The 21,954-nt window shown below is 43.5% G+C and overlaps 1 protein-coding gene across 5 annotated transcripts in view; it reads left to right on the plus strand.

Moving 5' to 3' along the window:
• mbd1a (methyl-CpG binding domain protein 1a) overlaps positions 1-20,998 on the plus strand; it is a 49,351-nt gene extending 28,353 nt beyond the window's left edge. For all 5 annotated transcript variants that reach the window (XM_045696543.2, XM_045696550.2, XM_045696546.2 and 2 more), the window contains 7 exons: positions 4,085-4,537; positions 6,816-6,896; positions 10,787-10,891; positions 12,802-13,122; positions 16,185-16,403; positions 17,411-17,581; positions 18,827-20,998. In XM_045696543.2, the coding sequence (XP_045552499.1) occupies positions 4,085-4,537; positions 6,816-6,896; positions 10,787-10,891; positions 12,802-13,122; positions 16,185-16,403; positions 17,411-17,581; positions 18,827-19,039 (1,563 nt within the window). In that variant the 3' untranslated portion in view covers positions 19,040-20,998. The remainder of the gene's footprint in view (positions 1-4,084; positions 4,538-6,815; positions 6,897-10,786; positions 10,892-12,801; positions 13,123-16,184; positions 16,404-17,410; positions 17,582-18,826) is intronic.
• Positions 20,999-21,954: the final 956 nt, after the last annotated feature.

The raw sequence follows: 21,954 nt of genomic DNA on the forward strand, positions 1-21,954 counted from the left end.
TGGCTCTTTATGGTACATATGGTTCTGGTGTATGGCTCTAGTGTATGGCTCTTTATGGTACATATGGTTCTGGTGTATGGCTCTTTATGGCACATATGGTTCTGGTGTATGGCTCTGGTGTATGGCTCTTTATGGTACATATGGTTCTGGTGTATGGCTCTGGTGTATGGCTCTTTATGGTACATATGGTTCTGGTGTATGGCTCTGGTGTATGGCTCTTTATGGTACATATGGTTCTGGTGTATGGCTCTTTATGGTACATATGGTTCTGGTGTATGGTTCTGGTGTATGGCTCTTTATGGCACATATGGTTCTGGTGTATGGCTCTTTATGGTACATATGGTTCTGGTGTATGGCTCTTTATGGTACATATGGTTCTGGTGTATGGCTCTGGTGTATGGCTCTTTATGGTACATATGGTTCTGGTGTATGGCTCTTTATGGCACATATGGTTCTGGTGTATGGCTCTGGTGTATGGCTCTTTATGGTACATATGGTTCTGGTGTATGGCTCTGGTGTATGGCTCTTTATGGTACATATGGTTCTGGTGTATGGCTCTTTATGGTACATATGGTTCTGGTGTATGGCTCTTTATGGTACATATGGTTCTGGTGTATGGCTCTTTATGGTACATATGGTTCTGGTGTATGGCTCTTTATGGTACATATGGTTCTGGTGTATGGCTCTTTATGGTACATATGGTTCTGGTGTATGGCTCTGGTGTATGGCTCTTTATGGTACATATGGTTCTGGTGTATGGCTCTTTATGGTACATATGGTTCTGGTGTATGGCTCTTTATGGCACATATGGTTCTGGTGTATGGTTCTGGTGTATGGCTCTTTATGGTACATATGGTTCTGGTGTATGGTTCTTTATGGTACATATGGTTCTGGTGTATGGCTCTTTATGGTACATATGGTTCTGGTGTATGGCTCTTTATGGTACATATGGTTCTGGTGTATGGCTCTTTATGGTACATATGGTTCTGGTGTATGGCTCTTTATGGTACATATGGTTCTGGTGTATGGCTCTGGTGTATGGCTCTTTATGGTACATATGGTTCTGGTGTATGGCTCTTTATGGTACATATGGTTCTGGTGTATGGCTCTTTATGGCACATATGGTTCTGGTGTATGGTTCTGGTGTATGGCTCTTTATGGTACATATGGTTCTGGTGTATGGTTCTTTATGGTACATATGGTTCTGGTGTATGGCTCTTTATGGTACATATGGTTCTGGTGTATGGCTCTTTATGGTACATATGGTTCTGGTGTATGGTTCTTTATGGTACATATGGTTCTGGTGTATGGTTCTTTATGGTACATATGGTTCTGGTGTATGGCTCTTTATGGTTCTGGTGTATGGCTCTTTATGGTACATATGGTTCTGGTGTATGGCTCTTTATGGTACATATGGTTCTGGTGTATGGTTCTTTATGGCACATATGGTTCTGGTGTATGGCTCTGGTGTATGGCTCTTTATGGTACATATGGTTCTGGTGTATGGTTCTTTATGGTACATATGGTTCTGGTGTATGGTTCTTTATGGTACATATGGTTCTGGTGTATGGCTCTTTATGGTTCTGGTGTATGGTTCTTTATGGTACATATGGTTCTGGTGTATGGCTCTTTATGGTACATATGGTTCTGGTGTATGGTTCTTTATGGCACATATGGTTCTGGTGTATGGCTCTGGTGTATGGCTCTTTATGGTACATATGGTTCTGGTGTATGGCTCTTTATGGTACATATGGTTCTGGTGTATGGTTCTTTATGGCACATATGGTTCTGGTGTATGGCTCTGGTGTATGGCTCTTTATGGTACATATGGTTCTGGTGTATGGCTCTTTATGGTACATATGGTTCTGGTGTATGGTTCTTTATGGTACATATGGTTCTGGTGTATGGTTCTTTATGGTACATATGGTTCTGGTGTATGGCTCTGGTGTATGGCTCTTTATGGTACATATGGTTCTGGTGTATGGCTCTTTATGGTTCTGGTGTATGGTTCTTTATGGTACATATGGTTCTGGTGTATGGTTCTTTATGGCACATATGGTTATGGTACCTAAACATATGGTTCTTTATGGTATATGGTTATGATATATGGTTCTATATGGTACAGTTGAAGTCGGAAGTTTACATACACCTTAGCCAAATACATTTCAACTCAGTTTTTCACAATTCCTGACATTTAATCCTAGTAAAAATCCCCTGTGTTAGGTCAGTTAGGATCACCACTTTATTTTAAGAATGTGAAATGTCAGAATAATAGTAGAGAATTATTTTATTTCAGCTTTTATTTCTTTCATCACATTCCCAGTGGGTCAGCAGTTTACATACACTCAATTATTATTTGGTAGCATTGCCTTTAAATTGTTTAACTTGGGTCAAACATTTCAGGTAGCCTTCCACAAGCTTCCCACAATAAGTTGGGTGAATTTTGGCCCATTCCTCCTGACAAAGCTGGTGTAACTGAGTCAGGTTTGTAGGCCTCCTTGCTCGCACACGCTTTTTCAGTTCTGCCCACAAATGGTCAGTAGGATTGAGGTCAGGGCTTTGTGATGGCCACTCCAATACCTTGACTTTGTTGTCTTTAAGCCATTTTGCCACAACTTTGGAAGTATGCTTGGGGTCATTGTCCATTTGGAAGACCCATTTGCGACCAAGATTTAACTTCCTGACTGATGTCTTGAGATGTTGCTTCAATATATCCACATAATTTTCCACCCTCATGATGCCATCTATTTTGTGAAGTGCACCAGTCCCTCCAGCAGCAAAGCACCCCACACAACATGATGCTGCCACCCCCGTGCTTCACGGTTGGGATGGTGTTCTTCGGCTTGCAAGCCTCCCCCTTTTTCCTCCAAACATAACGATGGTCATTATGGCCAAACAGTTCTATTTTTGTTTCATCAGACCAGAGGACATTTCTCCAAAAAGTACGATCTTTGTCCCCATGTGCAGTTTACTGTGGATATAGATACTTTTGTACCTGTTTCCTCCAGCATCTTCACAAGGTCCTTTGCTGTTGTTCTGGGATTGATTTGTACTTTTCACACCAAAGTACGTTCATCTCTAGGAGACAGAATGCGTCTCCTTCCTGAGTGGTATGACGGCTGCGTGGTCCCATGGTGTTTATACTTGCGTACTATTGTTTGTACAGATGAACGTGGTACCTTCAGGCGTTTGGAAATTGCTCCCAAGGATGAACCAGACTTGTGGAGGTCTACAATTTTTTTCTGAGGTCTTGGCTGATTTCTTTTGATTTTCCCATGATGTCAAGCAAAGAGGCACTGAGTTTGAAGGTAGGCCTTGAAATACATCCACAGGTACACCTCCAATTGACTCAAATGAGGTCAATTAGCCTATCAGAAGCTTCTAAAGCCATGACATCATTTTCTGGAATTTTCCAAGCGGTTTAAAGGCACAGTCAACTTAGTGTATGTAAACTTCTGACCCACTGAAATTGTGATACAGTGAATTATAATTGAGATAATCTGTCTGTCAACAATTGTTGGAAAAATTACTTGTGTCATGCACAAAGTAGATATCCTAACTGACTCGCCAAAACTATAATTTGTTAACAAGACATTTGTGGAGTGGTTGAAAAACTAGTTGCTCCCTAGGATGACCCTCCAACGGGGCTAGGACGGGCTGGTATGTGGCAGGAGGGCGGTTGCGGCGGTAGGGCTTTAGGAGGGCTGGTAGTGGCGGGGTTCTTTATGGTATGTGGTTCTTTATGGTATGTGGTTCTTTATGGTATGTGGTGGTTAAGAGGAATGTGTTTTCAATTTGTGTTAGATTATTTAGCTAAATCTTGTGACATTGTTTTTCATAGACTATTTAAATTGTATTTCACACACACACACAAACTCTTAAATGCCTCTTATAGGCGTTATGTATGTATGTATGTATGTATGTATGTATGTATGTATGTATGTATGTATGTATGTATGTATGTATGTATGTATGTATGTATGTATGTATGTATGTATGTATGTATGTATGTATGTATGTATGTATGTATGTATGTATGTATGTATGTATGTATGTATTTGTAATTAAAGCCTTCTCCCTCCAGCCCACCAAAAGGGACTTAATGGGAAGCTTCTTTAAGAATCACCTGACAGAAGACCCAGGTGGCCAGAGTGTTCCCATTGGACTAGGAAGTGTACTTCCAGGAAGTGTTCCTATTTCACCAGGAACTGTAGTAGGACATGGAGCAGGATATGTACTATTAGGAAGGACACTTTCAAAATGGCATATGATAAAACCAGGAAGCGGATCAAAAGTTGGGACAGGGAGGGGACGCGGTCGGCCCCCTAAACACTTCACCAAACGGAGGAGACGAGTATGGAGCCAGGTCCCCTCGAGTGATACGACAGAGACTGACGAGACTGAGGAGGAAGAGGAACCGGTGTACACCGTTGCCTCCCAGTCGTTGGAGTACAGCCCTGGGGGAGAGGACGGAGAGAGATGGGCGGAACTTCAGGAGTACGACGACGACGACGATGTGCCTGAACAAATACCTCAGGTAAGCTCTCTCTGACGGTCTCTGTGGTTGAGTCCCAATAACCTCTCCTTTCTCCTGAAGTGTGCACTTTCCTTCATGGATTTGAAAGGAAATGGTTGGTATATGGAACCCACCCCCCCACTAGCCCATGCCTATACCTATCCAATAATTTTACATTTAGGGTAGTAGTGAACGAGTGCACACTTCAGGAGGAAGGAGAGCTTATTGGGACACACACCCATATCTTTGTTCTGTCCTAAACCCAACCTCTTTACTTTATCCTATCCCAGGTATTCCTTAATCCTTCTAACCCCCCCCAAAAAAATATATAGATGTACTATTGTAAAGTGGTTGTTCCACTGGATATCATAAGGTGAATGCACCAATTTGTAAGTCGCTCTGGATAAGAGCGTCTGCTAAAAGACTTAAATGTAAACGGGGCACGTTAAATCGGCTTACAAGCCCCATCTGGCCCGTGGGCCGCCAGTTTGAGACCGCTGTTCTAGATCAGGGGTTTTCAAACCTCTCGTCGGGGATCCCCAGCCGTTCCATGTACCTGAACTATTCAAGAACTTTCACACCTGATTTGAACTAATTATTAGGTAAAGATAGTAGGTCAATTGTGAAACGTCTGGGAGTCCCCGAGAATCACTGTTCTACATGGTTCTCTATATCACTGGTTCCCAAGCGGTGGGCCCTGGAGGGGAGGAGCTCTCTCGGGTGGGCCCTGGAGGGGAGGAGCTCTCTCGGGTGGGCCCTGGAGGGGAGGAGCTCTCTCGGGTGGGCCCTGGAGGGGAGGAGCTCTCTCTCGGGTGGGCCCTGGAGGGGAGGAGCTCTCTCTCGGGTGGGCCCTGGAGGGGAGGAGCTCTCTCTCGGGTGGGCCCTGGAGGGGAGGAGCTCTCTCTCGGGTGGGCCCTGGAGGGGAGGAGCTCTCTCTCGGGTGGGCCCTGGAGGGGAGGAGCTCTCTCTCGGGTGGGCCCTGGAGGGGAGGAGCTCTCTCTCGGGTGGGCCCTGGAGGGGAGGAGCTCTCTCTCGGGTGGGCCCTGGAGGGGAGGAGCTCTCTCTCGGGTGGGCCCTGGAGGGGAGGAGCTCTCTCTCGGGTGGGCCCTGGAGGGGAGGAGCTCTCTCTCGGGTGGGCCCTGGAGGGGAGGAGCTCTCTCTCGGGTGGGCCCTGGAGGGGAGGAGCTCTCTCGGGTGGGCCCTGGAGGGGAGGAGCTCTCTCGGGTGGGCCCTGGAGGGGAGGAGCTCTCTCTCGGGTGGGCCCTGGAGGGGAGGAGCTCTCTCTCGGGTGGGCCCTGGAGGGGAGGAGCTCTCTCTCGGGTGGGCCCTGGAGGGGAGGAGCTCTCTCTCGGGTGGGCCCTGGAGGGGAGGAGCTCTCTCTCGGGTGGGCCCTGGAGGGGAGGAGCTCTCTCTCGGGTGGGCCCTGGAGGGGAGGAGCTCTCTCGGGTGGGCTTTGGAGGGGAGGAGCTCTCTCGGGTGGGCCCTGGAGTAACTTTTTTTCTTAATCGTGATCATTTTTTTGAACGCTCACTTGTAAATGTAACCGGTGGGAATACACATATAATTAAGACTCGGGAGCATTAGGTCAGATAATACATTGAATGGCATATGGTTCCATCTGTATCGCTGTGTCAGCGTCCAGTGTGCTCAGGCTGCTGTTACATTTGGATCATTTGAGGAACAAAGGTGACAACAACAAGTCAGATTTTTAGGCTTAGCTGTACTACAGCCTCTGCCGTAGAAACAAACGGAGCGTTGCTTTGTGTCCATGGTTACACTTTTTTACAATGCAGAAAATCATCTTGTCTCAAACTGTTCAAAACTAAACATCTATTTTACTGGAGCTTTTATTTTTGTCTATGCGGAACGCTCTTCAAGGTGTACACACATTATCATGAGTAAGGATCTGTCCAACTATTAAAATAGTTCAAACAACTCCTATTTTTATTATATTTTTTTTATATAAAATTATTATGTTATTTTTTTATTTTTTTTATGTCACATAAAGTGGATGATTTGCAGTATGGATCAGATGAGATGGAGGTCATTCCCTGTGTGGCTCAGTTGGTAGAGCATGGTGTTTGCAATGCCAGGGTTGTGGGTTCGATTCCCACGGGGGGCCAGTACAAAAAAATATAAATAAATGTATGCATTCACTACTGTAAGTCGCTCTGGATAAGAGTGTCTGCTAAATGACTAAAATGTAAAGTGTATAAATGAATAAGGACATTTTAGGTGGGCCGCAGAATTTGTTATCCACGGCACAATGTGATGTTTCTTTATCTTCCTCTGGTTCTAGATGTCTCCATCCTATATGCCTGTGAACCCCAGTAGTGGTGTGTCTGGGTCAGATGAACCTTACCCCAGCAGCTGTGTCCAGGTAAAGACCAACAACGCATACAAATGTACAGTTGAAGTCGGAAGTTTACATACACTTAGGTTGGAGTCATTTAAACTCGTTTTTCAACCTCTCCACAAATTTCTTGTTATCAAACTGTAGTTTTGGCAAGTCTGTTAGGACATCTACTTTGTGCATGACACAAGTAATTTTTCCAACAATTGTTTACAGACAGATTATTTTCACTTATAATTCACTGTATCACAATTCCAGTGGGTCAGAAGTTTACATACACTAAGTTGACTGTGCCTTTAACCAGCTCGGAAAATTCCAGAAAATGTTGTCATGGCTTTAGAAGCTTCTGATAGGCTAATTGACCTCATTTGAGTCAATTGGAGGTGTACCTGTGGATGTATTTCAAGGCCTACCTTCAAACTCAGTGCCTCTTTGCTTGACATCATGGGAGAAATCAAAAGAAATCAGCCAAGACCTCAGAAAAAGAATTGTAGACCTCCACAAGTCTGGTTCATCCTTGGGAGCAATTTCCAAATGCCTGAAGGTACCACGTTCATCTGTACAAACAATAGTACGCAAGTATAAACACCATGGGACCACACAGCCGTCATACCGCTCAGGAAGGAGATGCGTTCTGTCTCCTAGAGATTAACGTACTTTGGTGCGAAAAGTACAAATCAATCCCAGAACAACAGGCTACCCGAAACATTTGACCCAAGTTAAACAATTTAAAGGCAATGCTACCAAATAATAATTGAGCGTATGAAAACTTCTGACCCACTGGAATTGTGATGAAATAAATAAAAGCTGAAATTAATAATTCTCTCTACTATTATTATTCTGACATTTCACATTCTTAAAATAAAGTGGTGATCCTAACTGACCTAAGACAGGGGATTTTTACTAGGATTAAATGTCAGGAATTGTGAGAAACTGAGTTTTAAATGTATTTGGCTAAGGTGTATGTAAACTTCCGACTTCAACTGTACGTACACACTGCATTCGGAAATGATTTTGACCCCTTGACTTTACACATTTTGTTAGGTAACATTTTTATTCTAAAATGGATTAAAATGTTTTTTTTCCCTCATCAATCTACACGCAATACCCCATAATGACATCGCAATACCCCATAATGACATCGCAATACACCATAATGACATCGCAATACCCCATAATGACATCGCAATACCCCATAATGACATCGCAATACACCATAATGACATCGCAATACCCCATAATGACATCGCAATACAAAAAACAACTGAAATATCACATTTACATAAGTATTCAGACCTTTTACTCAGTACTTTGTTGAAGCACCTTTTGGCAGCGATTACAGCCTCGAGTCTTCTTGGGTATGATGCTACAAGGTTGGCGTACCTACAGTACCAGTCAAAAGTTTGGACACACCTAATCATTCCAGGGTTTTTCTTTATTTTTTACATTGTAGAATAATAGTGAAGACATCACAACTATGAAATAACACATATGGAATCATGTAGTAACCGAAAAAGTGTTAAACAAATCAAAATATATTGGAGATTCTTCAAGGTAGCTACCCTTTGCCTTGACAGCTTTGCACTTATCCCTAATTGCTCATGTAATTCGCTCTTGATAAGAGCATCTGCTAAAATGTAAGTCTTTTAATTTATTTTTATTTCACCTTTTATTTAACCAGGTAGGCTAGTTGAGAACAAGTTCTCATTTACAACTGCGACCTGGCCAAGATAAAGCAAAGCAGTGTGACACAAACAACAATACAGAGTTACACATGGAATAAACAAAAAAAAGAAAGTCTATATACAGTGTGTGCAAATGGCATGAGGAGGTAAGGCAATAAATAGGCCATAGTAGCGAAGTAATTACAATTTAGCAGATTAACACTGGAGTGATAGATGAGCAGATGATGATGTGCAAAAGAGCAGAAAAGTAAATAAAAACAATATGGGGATGAGGTAGGTAGATTGGGTGGGCTGTTTACAGATGGACTATGTACAGCTGCAGCAATTGGTTAGCTGCTCAGATAGCTGATGTTTAAAGTTAGTGAGGGAAATATAAGTCTGCAGCTTCAGCGATTTTTGCAATTCGTTCCAGTCATTGGCAGCAGAGAACTGGAAGGAAAGGCGGCCAAAGGAGGTGTTGGCTTTTGGGATGACCAGTGAGATATACCTGCTGGAGCGTGTGCTACGGGTGGGTGTTGTTATCGTGACCAGTGAGCTGAGATAAGGCTGAGCTTTACCTAGCATAGGCTTATAGATGACCTGTAGCCAGTGGGTCTGGCGACTAGAGCATACAGGTCGCAGTGGTGGGTGGTGTAAGGTGCTTTGGTGACAAAACGGATGGTACTGTGATGGACTGCATCCAGTTTGCTGAGTAGAGTATTGGAGGCTATTTCATAAATTACATCCTCGAGGATCGGTAGGATGGTCAGTTTTACGAGGGTGTGTTTGGCGGCGTGAGTGAAGGAGGCTTTGCTGCGAAATAGGAAGCCGATTCTAGATTTAATTTTGGATTGGAGATGTTTAATATGAGTCTGGAAGGAGAGTTTACAGTCTAACCAGACACCTAGGTATTTGTAGTTGTCCACAAATTCAGAACCGTCCAGAGTAGTGATGCTAGGCGGGTGGGTGCGGGCAGCGAACGGTTGAAGAGCATGCATTTGGTTTTACTAGCGTTTAAGAGCAGTTGGAGGCCACGGAAGGAGAGTTGTATGGCATTGAAACTCGTCTGGAGGTTAGTTAACACAGTGTCCAAGGAAGGGCCAGAAGTATTCAGAATGGTGTCGTCTGCGTAGAGGTGGATCAGAGAATCACCAGCAGCGAGAGCGACATCGTTGATGTATACAGAGAAAAGAGTCGGCTCGAGAATTGAACCCTGTGGCACCCCCATAGAGACTGCCAGAGGCCCGGACAACAGGCCCTCTGATTTGACACACTGAACTCTATCAGAGAAGTAGTTGGTGAACCAGGCGAGGCAGTCATTTGAGAAACCAAGGCTGTTGAGTCTGCCGATAAGAATACGGTGATTGACAAGAGTCGAAAGCCTTGGCCAGGTCGATGAATACGGCTGCACAGTAATGTCTCATATCGATGGCGGTTATGATGTCGTTTAGGACCTTGAGCATGGCTGAGGTGCACCCATGACCAGCTCGAAAAATCGGATTGCACAGCGGAGTAGGTACGGTGGGATTCGAAATAGTCGGTGATCTGTTTTGTTAACTTGACTTTCTAAGGTTTTAGAAAGGCAGGGCATGATGGATATAGGTCTATAACAGTTTGGGTCTAGAGTGTCACCCCCTTTGAAGAGGGGGATGACCCTTACCCCCGAAAGAGGTTGAACAGACTGGTAATATGGGTTGTAACAACTGCTTGTAGAACACTTTTTTTCCCCCATTTTTGTATTATTTTTTTTCCCCCACCTGTGATCAAGAATCTCTCCATTACTCCCACCTTTTAGTTTTGGATGTTACGGTAGGCTATCGCTGGTACTCCATGCAATTCCAGGCAAGGGCAGGTCGCAGGACTGATGGAAACGCCAGCAGCAGGGATTTAGACAGCCACAAGCCCGGGACATTCCGCAGGCCCACAAGGTTCTAAACGTGTTGCAGGTTGTGTTCAAGCTGTCAAGGAAACCTTGCTAGCTTGATATCTAGTTAGCAGCTAGGCTAGCTGCTATAAAAAGCAGCTCTTCAAAGTATTAGATGACAGGATCTCTGGACAGATATAGCGGTCCCAGCAATTGAGGCTAACCGGGTCGCTAGTAACCAAACTTTTTCAATGGAACACTTTTTTCCGCCAGAGACTTTCAAAACAACAAACTCCCTCGTTCCGTACTCAGCATGCGTCACACCAATTTCAATTACCCATAATGCATCTATAGTATAATTGTATTAAAATCCCTGCCCCTATCCCCAGCCCTACCCCCAGAGCTGTTACCAGAGCGACCATGGCAACCTCCAGTTCATCAGGATGAACGGCAACCAAATTACCATCATCCCTGGTCCCAGCCTCGCTTCTCAGGTAGTGAGTCACACACACACACATCATGAACCGTATTCACAAATTAGCTAGCTGGTGCCGAATGGGACTTTTCACTGGAAATCTATTGCATTGTCCCAGCTTGGTGCATATAACCAGCCAGTCTGTAGGTTTAGTTAAAACCAGCTAGTGCGTAGGTTTAGTTAAAACCAGCTAGTGCGTAGGTTTAGTTAAAACCAGCCAGTCCGTAGGTTTAGTTAAACCAGCCAGTGCGTAGGTTTAGTTAAACCAGCCAGTCTGTAGGTTTAGTTAAAACCAGCCAGTCTGTAGGTTTAGTTAAACCAGCCAGTCTGTAGGTTTAGTTAAACCAGCCAGTCTGTAGGTTTAGTTAAACCAGCCAGTCTGTAGGTTTAGTTAAACCAGCCAGTCTGTAGGTTTAGTTAAACCAGCCAGTCTGTAGGTTTAGTTAAACCAGCCAGTCCGTAGGTTTAGTTAAAACCAGCCAGTCCGTAGGTTTAGTTAAAACCAGCCAGTCCGTAGGTTTAGTTAAAACCAGCCAGTCTGTAGGTTTAGTTAAAACCAGCCAGTCTGTAGGTTTAGTTAAACTAGCCAGTCTGTAGGTTTAGTTAAACCAGCCAGTCTGTAGGTTTAGTTAAACCAGCTAGTCCGTAGGTTTAGTTAAAACCAGCCAGTCCGTAGGTTTAGTTAAACCAGCTAGTGCGTAGGTTTAGTTAAAACCAGCCAGTCTGTAGGTTTAGTTAAACCAGCCAGTCTGTAGGTTTAGTTAAACCAGCTAGTCCGTAGGTTTAGTTAAAACCAGCCAGTCTGTAGGTTTAGTTAAACCAGCTAGTGCGTAGGTTTAGTTAAAACCAGCCAGTCCGTAGGTTTAGTTAAACCAGCTACTGCGTAGGTTTAGTTAAAACCAGCCAGTCTGTAGGTTTAGTTTAAACCAGCCAGTCTGTAGGTTTAGTTTAAACCAGCCAGTCCGTAGGTTTAGTTTAAACCAGCCAGTCTGTAGGTTTAGTTAAAACCAGCCAGTCTGTAGGTTTAGTTAAAACCAGCCAGTCTGTAGGTTTAGTTAAAACCAGCCAGTCTGTAGGTTTAGTTAAAACCAGCCAGTCCGTAGGTTTAGTTAAACCAGCTAGTCCGTAGGTTTAGTTAAAACCAGCCAGTCCGTAGGTTTAGTTAAAACCAGCTAGTGCGTAGGTTTAGTTAAAACCAGCCAGTCCGTAGGTTTAGTTAAACCAGCCAGTCCGTAGGTTTAGTTAAACCAGCTACTGCGTAGGTTTAGTTAAAACCAGCCAGTCTGTAGGTTTAGTTAAACCAGCCAGTCCGTAGGTTTAGTTAAAACCAGCCAGTCTGTAGGTTTAGTTAAACCAGCCAGTCTGTAGGTTTAGTTAAACCAGCCAGTCTGTAGGTTTAGTTAAACCAGCCAGTCTGTAGGTTTAGTTAAACCAGCTAGTCCGTAGGTTTAGTTAAAACCAGCCAGTCTGTAGGTTTAGTTAAACCAGCTAGTCCGTAGGTTTAGTTAAACCAGCTAGTCCGTAGGTTTAGTTAAAACCAGCCAGTCCGTAGGTTTAGTTAAACCAGCTAGTGCGTAGGTTTAGTTAAAACCAGCCAGTCCGTAGGTTTAGTTAAAACCAGCCAGTCCGTAGGTTTAGTTAAACCAGCTAGTCTGTAGGTTTAGTTAAAACCAGCCAGTCTGTAGGTTTAGTTAAACCAGCTAGTCCGTAGGTTTAGTTAAACCAGCTAGTCCGTAGGTTTAGTTAAAACCAGCCAGTCCGTAGGTTTAGTTAAACCAGCTAGTGCGTAGGTTTAGTTAAAACCAGCCAGTCCGTAGGTTTAGTTAAACCAGCCAGTCCGTAGGTTTAGTTAAACCAGCCAGTCCGTAGGTTTAGTTAAACCAGCCAGTCTGTAGGTTTAGTTAAACCAGCTATTCGATTTCTCCCAAGGCCTCCGCAGTCCTGGAACCTGCAGTTGAACCCCCATCACTTAACTACATGACATCTGAACCATCAGCTGTGAAGCAACTACGTCCGCCTCTGCACCAACCCCTTACTGAGCCCTCCTCGCCGTACACTACGAGCAGGACAGAGCCAGACACACTAGACTACACTGAGGAGGAACAACTGGTAGAGCTCTACGCCGAGATACCTCGAACCGTCATTCAACTCGGAACACCAGACCTGCCAGAGGTCACGGGGTCGACGGTCATGCCCAGGTTGACCACCGAGGTCATCCGTGATGTCACTCCTGATGATGTCACTCCAGAGGTGAGCTGTCCATCAATCGCTCTCTTTTTTTATTTTTTTTTATCTCTCCCTTGTTATCTCTCTATCTAGCATGGACATTACTGGATTGGTTATCTCTCTCTCTCTCTATCTAGCATGGACATTACTGGATTGGTTATCTCTCTCTCTCTCTATCTAGCATGGACATTATTGGATTGGTTATCTCTCTCTCTATCTAGCATGGACATTACTGGATTGGTTATCTCTCTCTCTCTCTATCTAGCATGGACATTACTGGATTGGTTATCTCTCTCTCTCTCTATCTAGCATGGACATTACTGGATTGGTTATCTCTCTCTCTCTATCTAGCATGGACATTATTGGATTGGTTATCTCTCTATCTCTATCTAGCATGGACATTATTGGATTGGTTATCTCTCTCTCTATCTAGCATGGACATTACTGGATTGGTTATCTCTCTCTATCTAGCATGGACATTATTGGATTGGTTATCTCTCTCTATCTAGCATGGACATTATTGGATTGGTTATCTCTCTCTATCTAGCATGGACATTATTGGATTGGTTATCTCTCTCTATCTAGCATGGACATTACTGGATTGGTTATCTCTCTCTATCTAGCATGGACATTACTGGATTGGTTATCTCTCTCTCTCTCTATCTAGCATGGACATTATTGGATTGGTTATCTCTCTCTCTATCTAGCATGGACATTACTGGATTGGTTATCTCTCTCTCTCTCTATCTAGCATGGACATTACTGGATTGGTTATCTCTCTCTCTCTATCTAGCATGGACATTACTGGATTGGTTATCTCTCTCTCTCTCTATCTAGCATGGACATTATTGGATTGGTTATCTCTCTCTATCTAGCATGGACATTACTGGATTGTTTATCTCTCTCTATCTAGCATGGACATTATTGGATTGGTTATCTCTCTATCTAGCATGGACATTACTGGATTGGTTATCTCTCTCTATCTAGCATGGACATTACTGGATTGGTTATCTCTCTCTATCTAGCATGGACATTACTGGATTGGTTATCTCTCTCTATCTAGCATGGACATTACTGGATGGTTATCTCTCTCTATCTAGCATGGACATTACTGGATTGGTTATCTCTCTCTCTCTATCTAGCATGGACATTACTGGATTGGTTATCTCTCTCTCTCTCTATCTAGCATGGACATTACTGGATTGGTTATCTCTCTCTCTCTATCTAGCATGGACATTACTGGATTGGTTATCTCTCTCTCTCTCTATCTAGCATGGACATTATTGGATTGGTTATCTCTCTCTCTCTCTATCTAGCATGGACATTACTGGATTGGTTACTCTCTCTCTCTCTCTATCTAGCATGGACATTACTGGATTGGTTATCTCTCTCTCTCTCTATCTAGCATGGACATTATTGGATTGGTTATCTCTCTCTCTCTCTATCTGCAGGCGGATGGACCCCCCCATCTGCATGGCTGGATTGGTTATCTCTCTCTATCTAGCATGGACATTACTGGATTGGTTATCTCTCTCTCTCTATCTAGCATGGACATTACTGGATTGGTTATCTCTCTCTATCTAGCATGGACATTACTGGATTGGTTATCTCACTCTCTCTATCTAGCATGGACATTACTGGATTGGTTATCTCTCTCTCTCTCTATCTAGCATGGACATTACTGGATTGGTTATCTCTCTCTCTCTCTCTATCTAGCATGGACATTACTGGATTGGTTATCTCTCTCTCTCTCTATCTAGCATGGACATTACTGGATTGGTTATCTCTCTCTCTCTCTATCTAGCATGGACATTACTGGATTGGTTATCTCTCTCTCTCTCTCTCTATCTAGCATGGACATTACTGGATTGGTTATCTCACTCTCTCTATCTAGCATGGACATTACTGGATTGGTTATCTCTCTCTCTCTCTCTCTATCTAGCATGGACATTACTGGATTGGTTATCTCTCTCTCTCTCTATCTAGCATGGACATTACTGGATTGGTTATCTCTCTCTCTCTCTATCTAGCATGGACATTACTGGATTGGTTCTCTCTCACTCTATCTAGCATGGACATTACTGGATTGGTTATCTCTCTCTCTCTCTATCTAGCATGGACATTATTGGATTGGTTATCTCTCTCTCTCTCTATCTAGCATGGACATTACTGGATTGGTTATCTCACTCACTCTCTCTATCTAGCATGGACATTACTGGATTGGTTATCTCTCTCTCTCTCTCTCTATCTAGCATGGACATTACTGGATTGGTTATCTCTCTCTCTCTCTATCTAGCATGGACATTACTGGATTGGTTATCTCTCTCTCTCTCTATCTAGCATGGACATTACTGGATTGGTTATCTCTCTCTCTCTCTATCTAGCATGGACATTACTGGATTGGTTCTCTCTCACTCTATCTAGCATGGACATTACTGGATTGGTTCTCTCTCTCACTCTATCTAGCATGGACATTACTGGATTGGTTATCTCTCTCTCTCTCTATCTAGCATGGACATTATTGGATTGGTTATCTCTCTCTCTCTCTCTATCTAGCATGGACATTACTGGATTGGTTATCTCTCTCTCTCTATCTAGCATGGACATTACTGGATTGGTTATCTCTCTCTCTCTCTATCTAGCATGGACATTACTGGATTGGTTATCTCTCTCTCTCTCTATCTAGCATGGACATTACTGGATTGGTTATCTCTCTCTCTCTCTATCTAGCATGGACATTACTGGATTGGTTATCTCTCTCTCTCTCTATCTAGCATGGACATTACTGGATTGGTTATCTCTCTCTCTATCTATCTAGCATGGACACTACTGGATTGGTTATCTCTCTCTCTCTCTATCTAGCATGGACATTACTGGATTGGTTATCTCTCTCTCTATCTATCTAGCATGGACATTACTGGATTGGTTATCTCTCTCTCTCTCTATCTAGCATGGACATTACTGGATTGGTTATCTGTACAGGGCAAACTAAATTAACCTCGGATCAAGTGTTTTGATCTCTCCATACATTCATCTCTGTCATTTCTCTCTCTCTCTCTCTCTCTCTCCCCACACCCTCCCTCTAGATCACAGAGACCTTCAGTCTGGCTGACGGCAGCGAGTCCTGTCGTGACGATAGGGAAGCAGCTCTGTTTGGGTTCCTGAGGGCCCTGCGCCGCACGGTGCTACCAGCCCACTGGGTAGGGGTCATGGCAAGGGGTCCTCTATTACAACTCCTCCAGTGCTCTAAACTCTCCACCATGGCTGACACAGTTCTCCAGATCCTACCGGGCTTCTGCTTCCAGGTAAGGGGAAAGACAAGACTTCCAGCACAAGTTCAATTCAACTTAGGCTGTGTTCCAAATGGCACCCTAAATTCCCTAAATGAATGCACTACTTTTGACTAGTCCTTTTGTTCTCGTTACTTGATAAAGGCTTTAGGGTAGAAATGCCATCTGTAACTGTGACGCCTCCTTTTTGTATCAGTCCGAGTTTCCTTTTGGGCCTACAGCACCCAAAGCCTCACCTCCCAAAGTATTTTACAACTTAATGTTAGAATGTTCCTCGTAAGTTTCCTTTTGGGCCTACAGCACCCAAAGCCTCACCTCCCAAAGTATTTTACAACTTAATGTTAGAATGTTCCTCGTAAGTTTCCTTTTGGGCCTACAGCACCCAAAGCCTCACCTCCCAAAGTATTTTACAACTTAATGTTAGAATGTTCCTCGTAAGTTTCCTTTTGGGCCTACAGCACCCAAACCCTCACCTCCCAAAGTATTTTACAACTTAATGTTAGAATGTTCCTCGTAAGTTTCCTTTTGGGCCTACAGCACCCAAAGCCTCACCTCCCAAAGTATTTTACAACTTAATGTTAGAATGTTCCTCGTAAGTTTCCTTTTGGGCCTACAGCACCCAAAGCCTCACCTCCCAAAGTATTTTACAACTTAATGTTAGAATGTTCCTCGTAAGTTTCCTTTTGGGCCTACAGCACCCAAAGCCTCACCTCCCAAAGTATTTTACAACTTAATGTTAGAATGTTCCTCGTAAGTTTCCTTTTGGGCCTACAGCACCCAAAGCCTCACCTCCCAAAGTATTTTACAACTTAATGTTAGAATGTTCCTCGTAAGTTTGAAGTGTCCGTTTTACATTAAAAAAAAACCCAAAGCATGGATTACACTTTGTCCAAGCCCCATAGAGTACTTTTTAGGTTGAGGAACCATCTAACATTATTGTAAAATACTGAACTTCCCCTTTTTAAGCTTCTGAACTACTGAAGGAGGAGTTGAGCTTGTTATTGTGCATCATCTTCAACCAGGTGACTGTACAGGGCCAGCCCTTGCTTCTGACCCACCCCCTGTACGAGGTCCACCCTCCACGCCTCGGAACCATCACCCAGCTGGTCACTCTGCTGCTGGACCTGGAAACCCTGATGGTCTGCCCTGGCTTCCCAGTCAGGCTGCCCGCCCTGGGGGACAGGGGCATGGAGGTAAGAGCCAGAAAGACTCCTGCTCTATGGGTCGATCTCCTGTTTCTGTAGTGAGGCAGCTTGATGTACCAGGACACCCCCTGGACAGGACACTAGTCTATCTCCTGTTTCTGTAGTGAGACAGCTTGATGTACCAGGACACCCCCTGGACAGGACACTAGTCTATCTCCTGTTTCTGTAGTGAGGCAGCTTGATGTACCAGGACACCCCCTGGACAGGACACTAGTCTATCTCCTTTTTCATTAGAGAGACAGCTTGATGTACAGGACACCCCCTGGACAGGACACTAGTCTATATTCTGTTTCTGTAGAGAGGCAGCTTGATGTACCAGGACACCCCCTGGACAGGACACTAGTCTATCTCCTGTTTCTGTAGAGAGACAGCTTGATGTACCAGGACACCCCCTGGACAGGACACTAGTCTATATCCTGTTTCTGTAGAGAGACAGCTTGATGTACCAGTACACCCCCTGGACAGGACACTAGTCTATATTCTGTTTCTGTAGTGAGACAGCTTGATGTACCAGTACACCCCCTGGACAGGACACTAGTCTATCTCCTGTTTCTGTAGTGAGACAGCTTGATGTACAGGACACCCCCTGGACAGGACACTAGTCTATATTCTGTTTCTGTAGAGAGGCAGCTTGATGTACCAGTACACCCCCTGGACAGGACACTAGTCTATCTCCTGTTTCTGTAGTGAGACAGCTTGATGTACAGGACACCCCCTGGACAGGACACTAGTCTATATTCTGTTTCTGTAGAGAGGCAGCTTGATGTACCAGGACACCCCCTGGACAGGACACTAGTCTATCTCCTGTTTCTGTAGAGAGACAGCTTGATGTACCAGGACACCCCCTGGACAGGACACTAGTCTATATCCTGTTTCTGTAGAGAGACAGCTTGATGTACCAGTACACCCCCTGGACAGGACACTAGTCTATCTCCTGTTTCTGTAGTGAGACAGCTTGATGTACCAGGACACCCCCTGGACAGGACACTAGTCTATCTCTGGCCCTTACCAATCCAGCTCTTTACTGCTGAGTGGCACAGGTCCCAGTTTGATAACCTTTTTCCAATACATTCAATATGTTATTTAAGAAGTACAAATGCACTCTAAACTATATCTTCAGGTGTTTGTAAAAGCAGACTAAAGTCTCTAGAATGCATCTTTTAACTTGTTATTGTGCAAAACTTTTTTATTTATTATTATTTATTTTTTCACAATGTCCCGTTTTACCGGTAGGTGATGGAGCCTGTCCTCTGTGTGAGAGCGGCCATCTGTGAACTGCTGGTCCCCCTGGAGGAAGAGAGGTGTGAGAGGTGTAGAGACAACATCGTGGAGGAGGAAGTGGAACTTGTGGAAGAGGAGGAGGAGGAGGAAGAGGAGGAGGACCTGGAACTTGTGGAAGGGCGACTGGAATTTGAGCTAGAGTTAGGGGAGGATGGGTGGGTGTAACAAGGTTGGAGGGTTGTGACCTGGAGTGGGTTTGAACCCCCGGGACAAGACTGTGTTAGCCTGCTGAGCTAAATCCTAAACGTGTGTTAGTCCACCAAGCCAAAACTCTAGGGCAGGTTTACTTGTTATGCGAGTGTGGTTCACTGAAAACCCCAGGTCAGGTTGCTCATCAGACCAGCATGGTTCACCAGCACAGGACTTTGTTTTTGGGAGAACCAGGACGTGGATGGGTGCACCACCAACCAACGCTAAAGTGCCTGCGTATGGTTGACATTCAATTTGGTGCTTTTTGTTTTAGAAATAGAATGACTAGAAAATCATTCTATTCATTGTATTTCTATGACTAGAATTTTGACTTTTAGTTATGGACATGACTGAAAAATGTCTTCCAACACATCACTGGTAGTTTACCATTGGATCAGGCAGACCAGTGTTGTTTTTTTACTTCTGTATTTGACACTTAATGTTGTTGGCATTAAAACAAATGAAAGTTCTCACCACGAGGCAACTGGGATATCAACATGACTACTTGTCTTTCGGTTTCTGGACCAGCAAATTTTATTTTTTATTTGTACTTTTATTAACATTGTTTTTTTTTTTTTTTTTTTAGTTTTGTTCATCAGTCATCACTGTATTTCATAGACTACGTTACACACACACACACACAGAGTAGTAGCATTGTATGTATGGAAGATTACCTGCTTAACATTCATTTAACATCTAGTAACGTTATACATACAGTACCAGTCAACCGTTTGGACTCATTCCAGGCTTTTTCCTTTATTTGTAAAAAATGTTCTACATTGTGCCAAGATTGTGCAAAGCTGTGATCAAGGCCAATGGTGGCTACTTTGAACAATCTCAAATATATAAAATGTATTTTAATTAGTTTAACACTTTCTTGGTTAATACATGATTCAATATGTATTATTTCATAGATTTGATGTCTTCACTATTATTCTACAATGTAGGAAAAATGTACAAATAAAGGAAAACCCTTTTTGAAGGAGTAATTGTGTCCAAACTTTTGACTGGTACCATATCAGTGTGTGTATGGAGGAATGGCTGCTTAACGTTAGGACGTTCTCTGTTCATTTAAAAAAAAAAAATTAAAAAAGAGTTCATCAGCTATAATGGAACTTCTTAGATATCTTCCTGTTGCAGGAATATTATTTTTTTTGCACATTTTTTAAGAATGGAGCTAGCTAGCTAGCTAGCTAGTTCGTCTTTCAAGAACTGTGAACGGCCACAAGTGATGTTTCAAAGTAGAGAATACTGCTGCTTTTATTATCTCCTTTTTCAGATGAACTTTCACACTAACAACGACGTTATACTTGCTTTTTTCTGCTTCGAAGTTCAGTTATTTTAATATTTCTGTTTTATAATTTTTTCAGAGTTATATTTTTGTTTTCTGGTTTTATGTGAATTCAAATGCACATTTTTTATATATATTTTTTAAAACCCATTTTACAGAACTAGCCCACTGCTATCTACTCTCCCCATCTGACTGAACAAAGTGCTCACAGGCTGGCATACCATCCCAATATTTCCCTAGACAGTTGTAGTGTTGGAATGAAGCTCTGTGTAGGTAAGAACCATTTGTATTATATCAATACACTGGACTGGATAGTCAGTGAGGAATGAGGACATTGAACACAATCAGAATCTGTTTTCAAATGTAACGTGGACCCAATCACCTTTTTTATGTTCATGTGTATTGTTCTCTTGACTTTAAAAAAAAATAAAAATTAAATGATTTTATATGTTCTTCACAGGAACAACATGGTCCATACAAGGACCACTCTGTCTGAATAGAAGACACATTTTTTTTGCTCCAGAAACCTACTGTGTTCGACTGGGAATGTCGGTTTGTTATGGTAAAGAACTACTGGTTTACTTTTTATGGTGTGAATATTTGTATCAAAACTTGTAAAGGTATTAAACTTAAGTTTTATGGTTGTTGATCTCTCTCTCTGCTTTCACCAAAGACTAGTAATCACTTAGGCTGTGTTTACACCAAACAGTGTAAACCAATTATTGGTCTTTTGTCCAATTATTAGTCTTTTGACCAATCAGATCTTTTGCCAATAATTGGGCTAAAAAGATCAGAATTGGGTTGACGGTGTAAACACATCTTTAGATTCTGTGAAAGAGTGCTTGGTAGACTTTGTACACGCCGTAGACTGGCATGCTGCCCTAATGTACACACCATAGACTGGCATGCTGCCCTAATGTACACACCGTAGACTGGCATGCTGCCCTAATGTACACGCCGTAGACTGGCATGCTGCCCTAATGTACACACCATAGACTGGCATGCTGCCGCCTTAATGTACACACCATAGACTGGCATGCTGCCGCCCTAATGTACACACCATAGACTGGCATGCTGCTGCCCTAATGTACACACCATAGACTGGCATGCTGCCCTAATGTACACACCATAGACTGGCATGCTGCTGCCCTAATGTACACACCGTAGACTGGCATGCTGCTGCCCTAATGTACACACCATAGACTGGCATGCTGCCACCCTAATGTACACACCTAATGTACACACCATAGACTGGCATGCTGCCACCCTAATGTACACACCGTAGACTGGCATGCTGCTGCCCTAATGTACACACCATAGACTGGCATGCTGCCCTAATGTACACACCATAGACTGGCATGCTGCCCTAATGTACACACCATAGACTGGCATGCTGCCCTAATGTACACACCATAGACTGGCATGCTGCTGCCCTAATGTACACACCATAGACTGGCATGCTGCCGCCCTAATGTACACACCGTAGACTGGCAGCTGCTGCCCTAATGTACACACCATAGACTGGCATGCTGCGCCTAATGTACACACCGTAGACTGGCATGCCGCCCTAATGTACACACCATAGACTGGCATGCTGCCC

The sequence above is a fragment of the Salmo salar genome, chromosome 15, assembly GCF_965601325.2.
Source record: "Salmo salar chromosome 15, fSalSal1, whole genome shotgun sequence".
NCBI classification, from domain to species: Eukaryota; Metazoa; Chordata; class Actinopteri; order Salmoniformes; family Salmonidae; genus Salmo; species Salmo salar.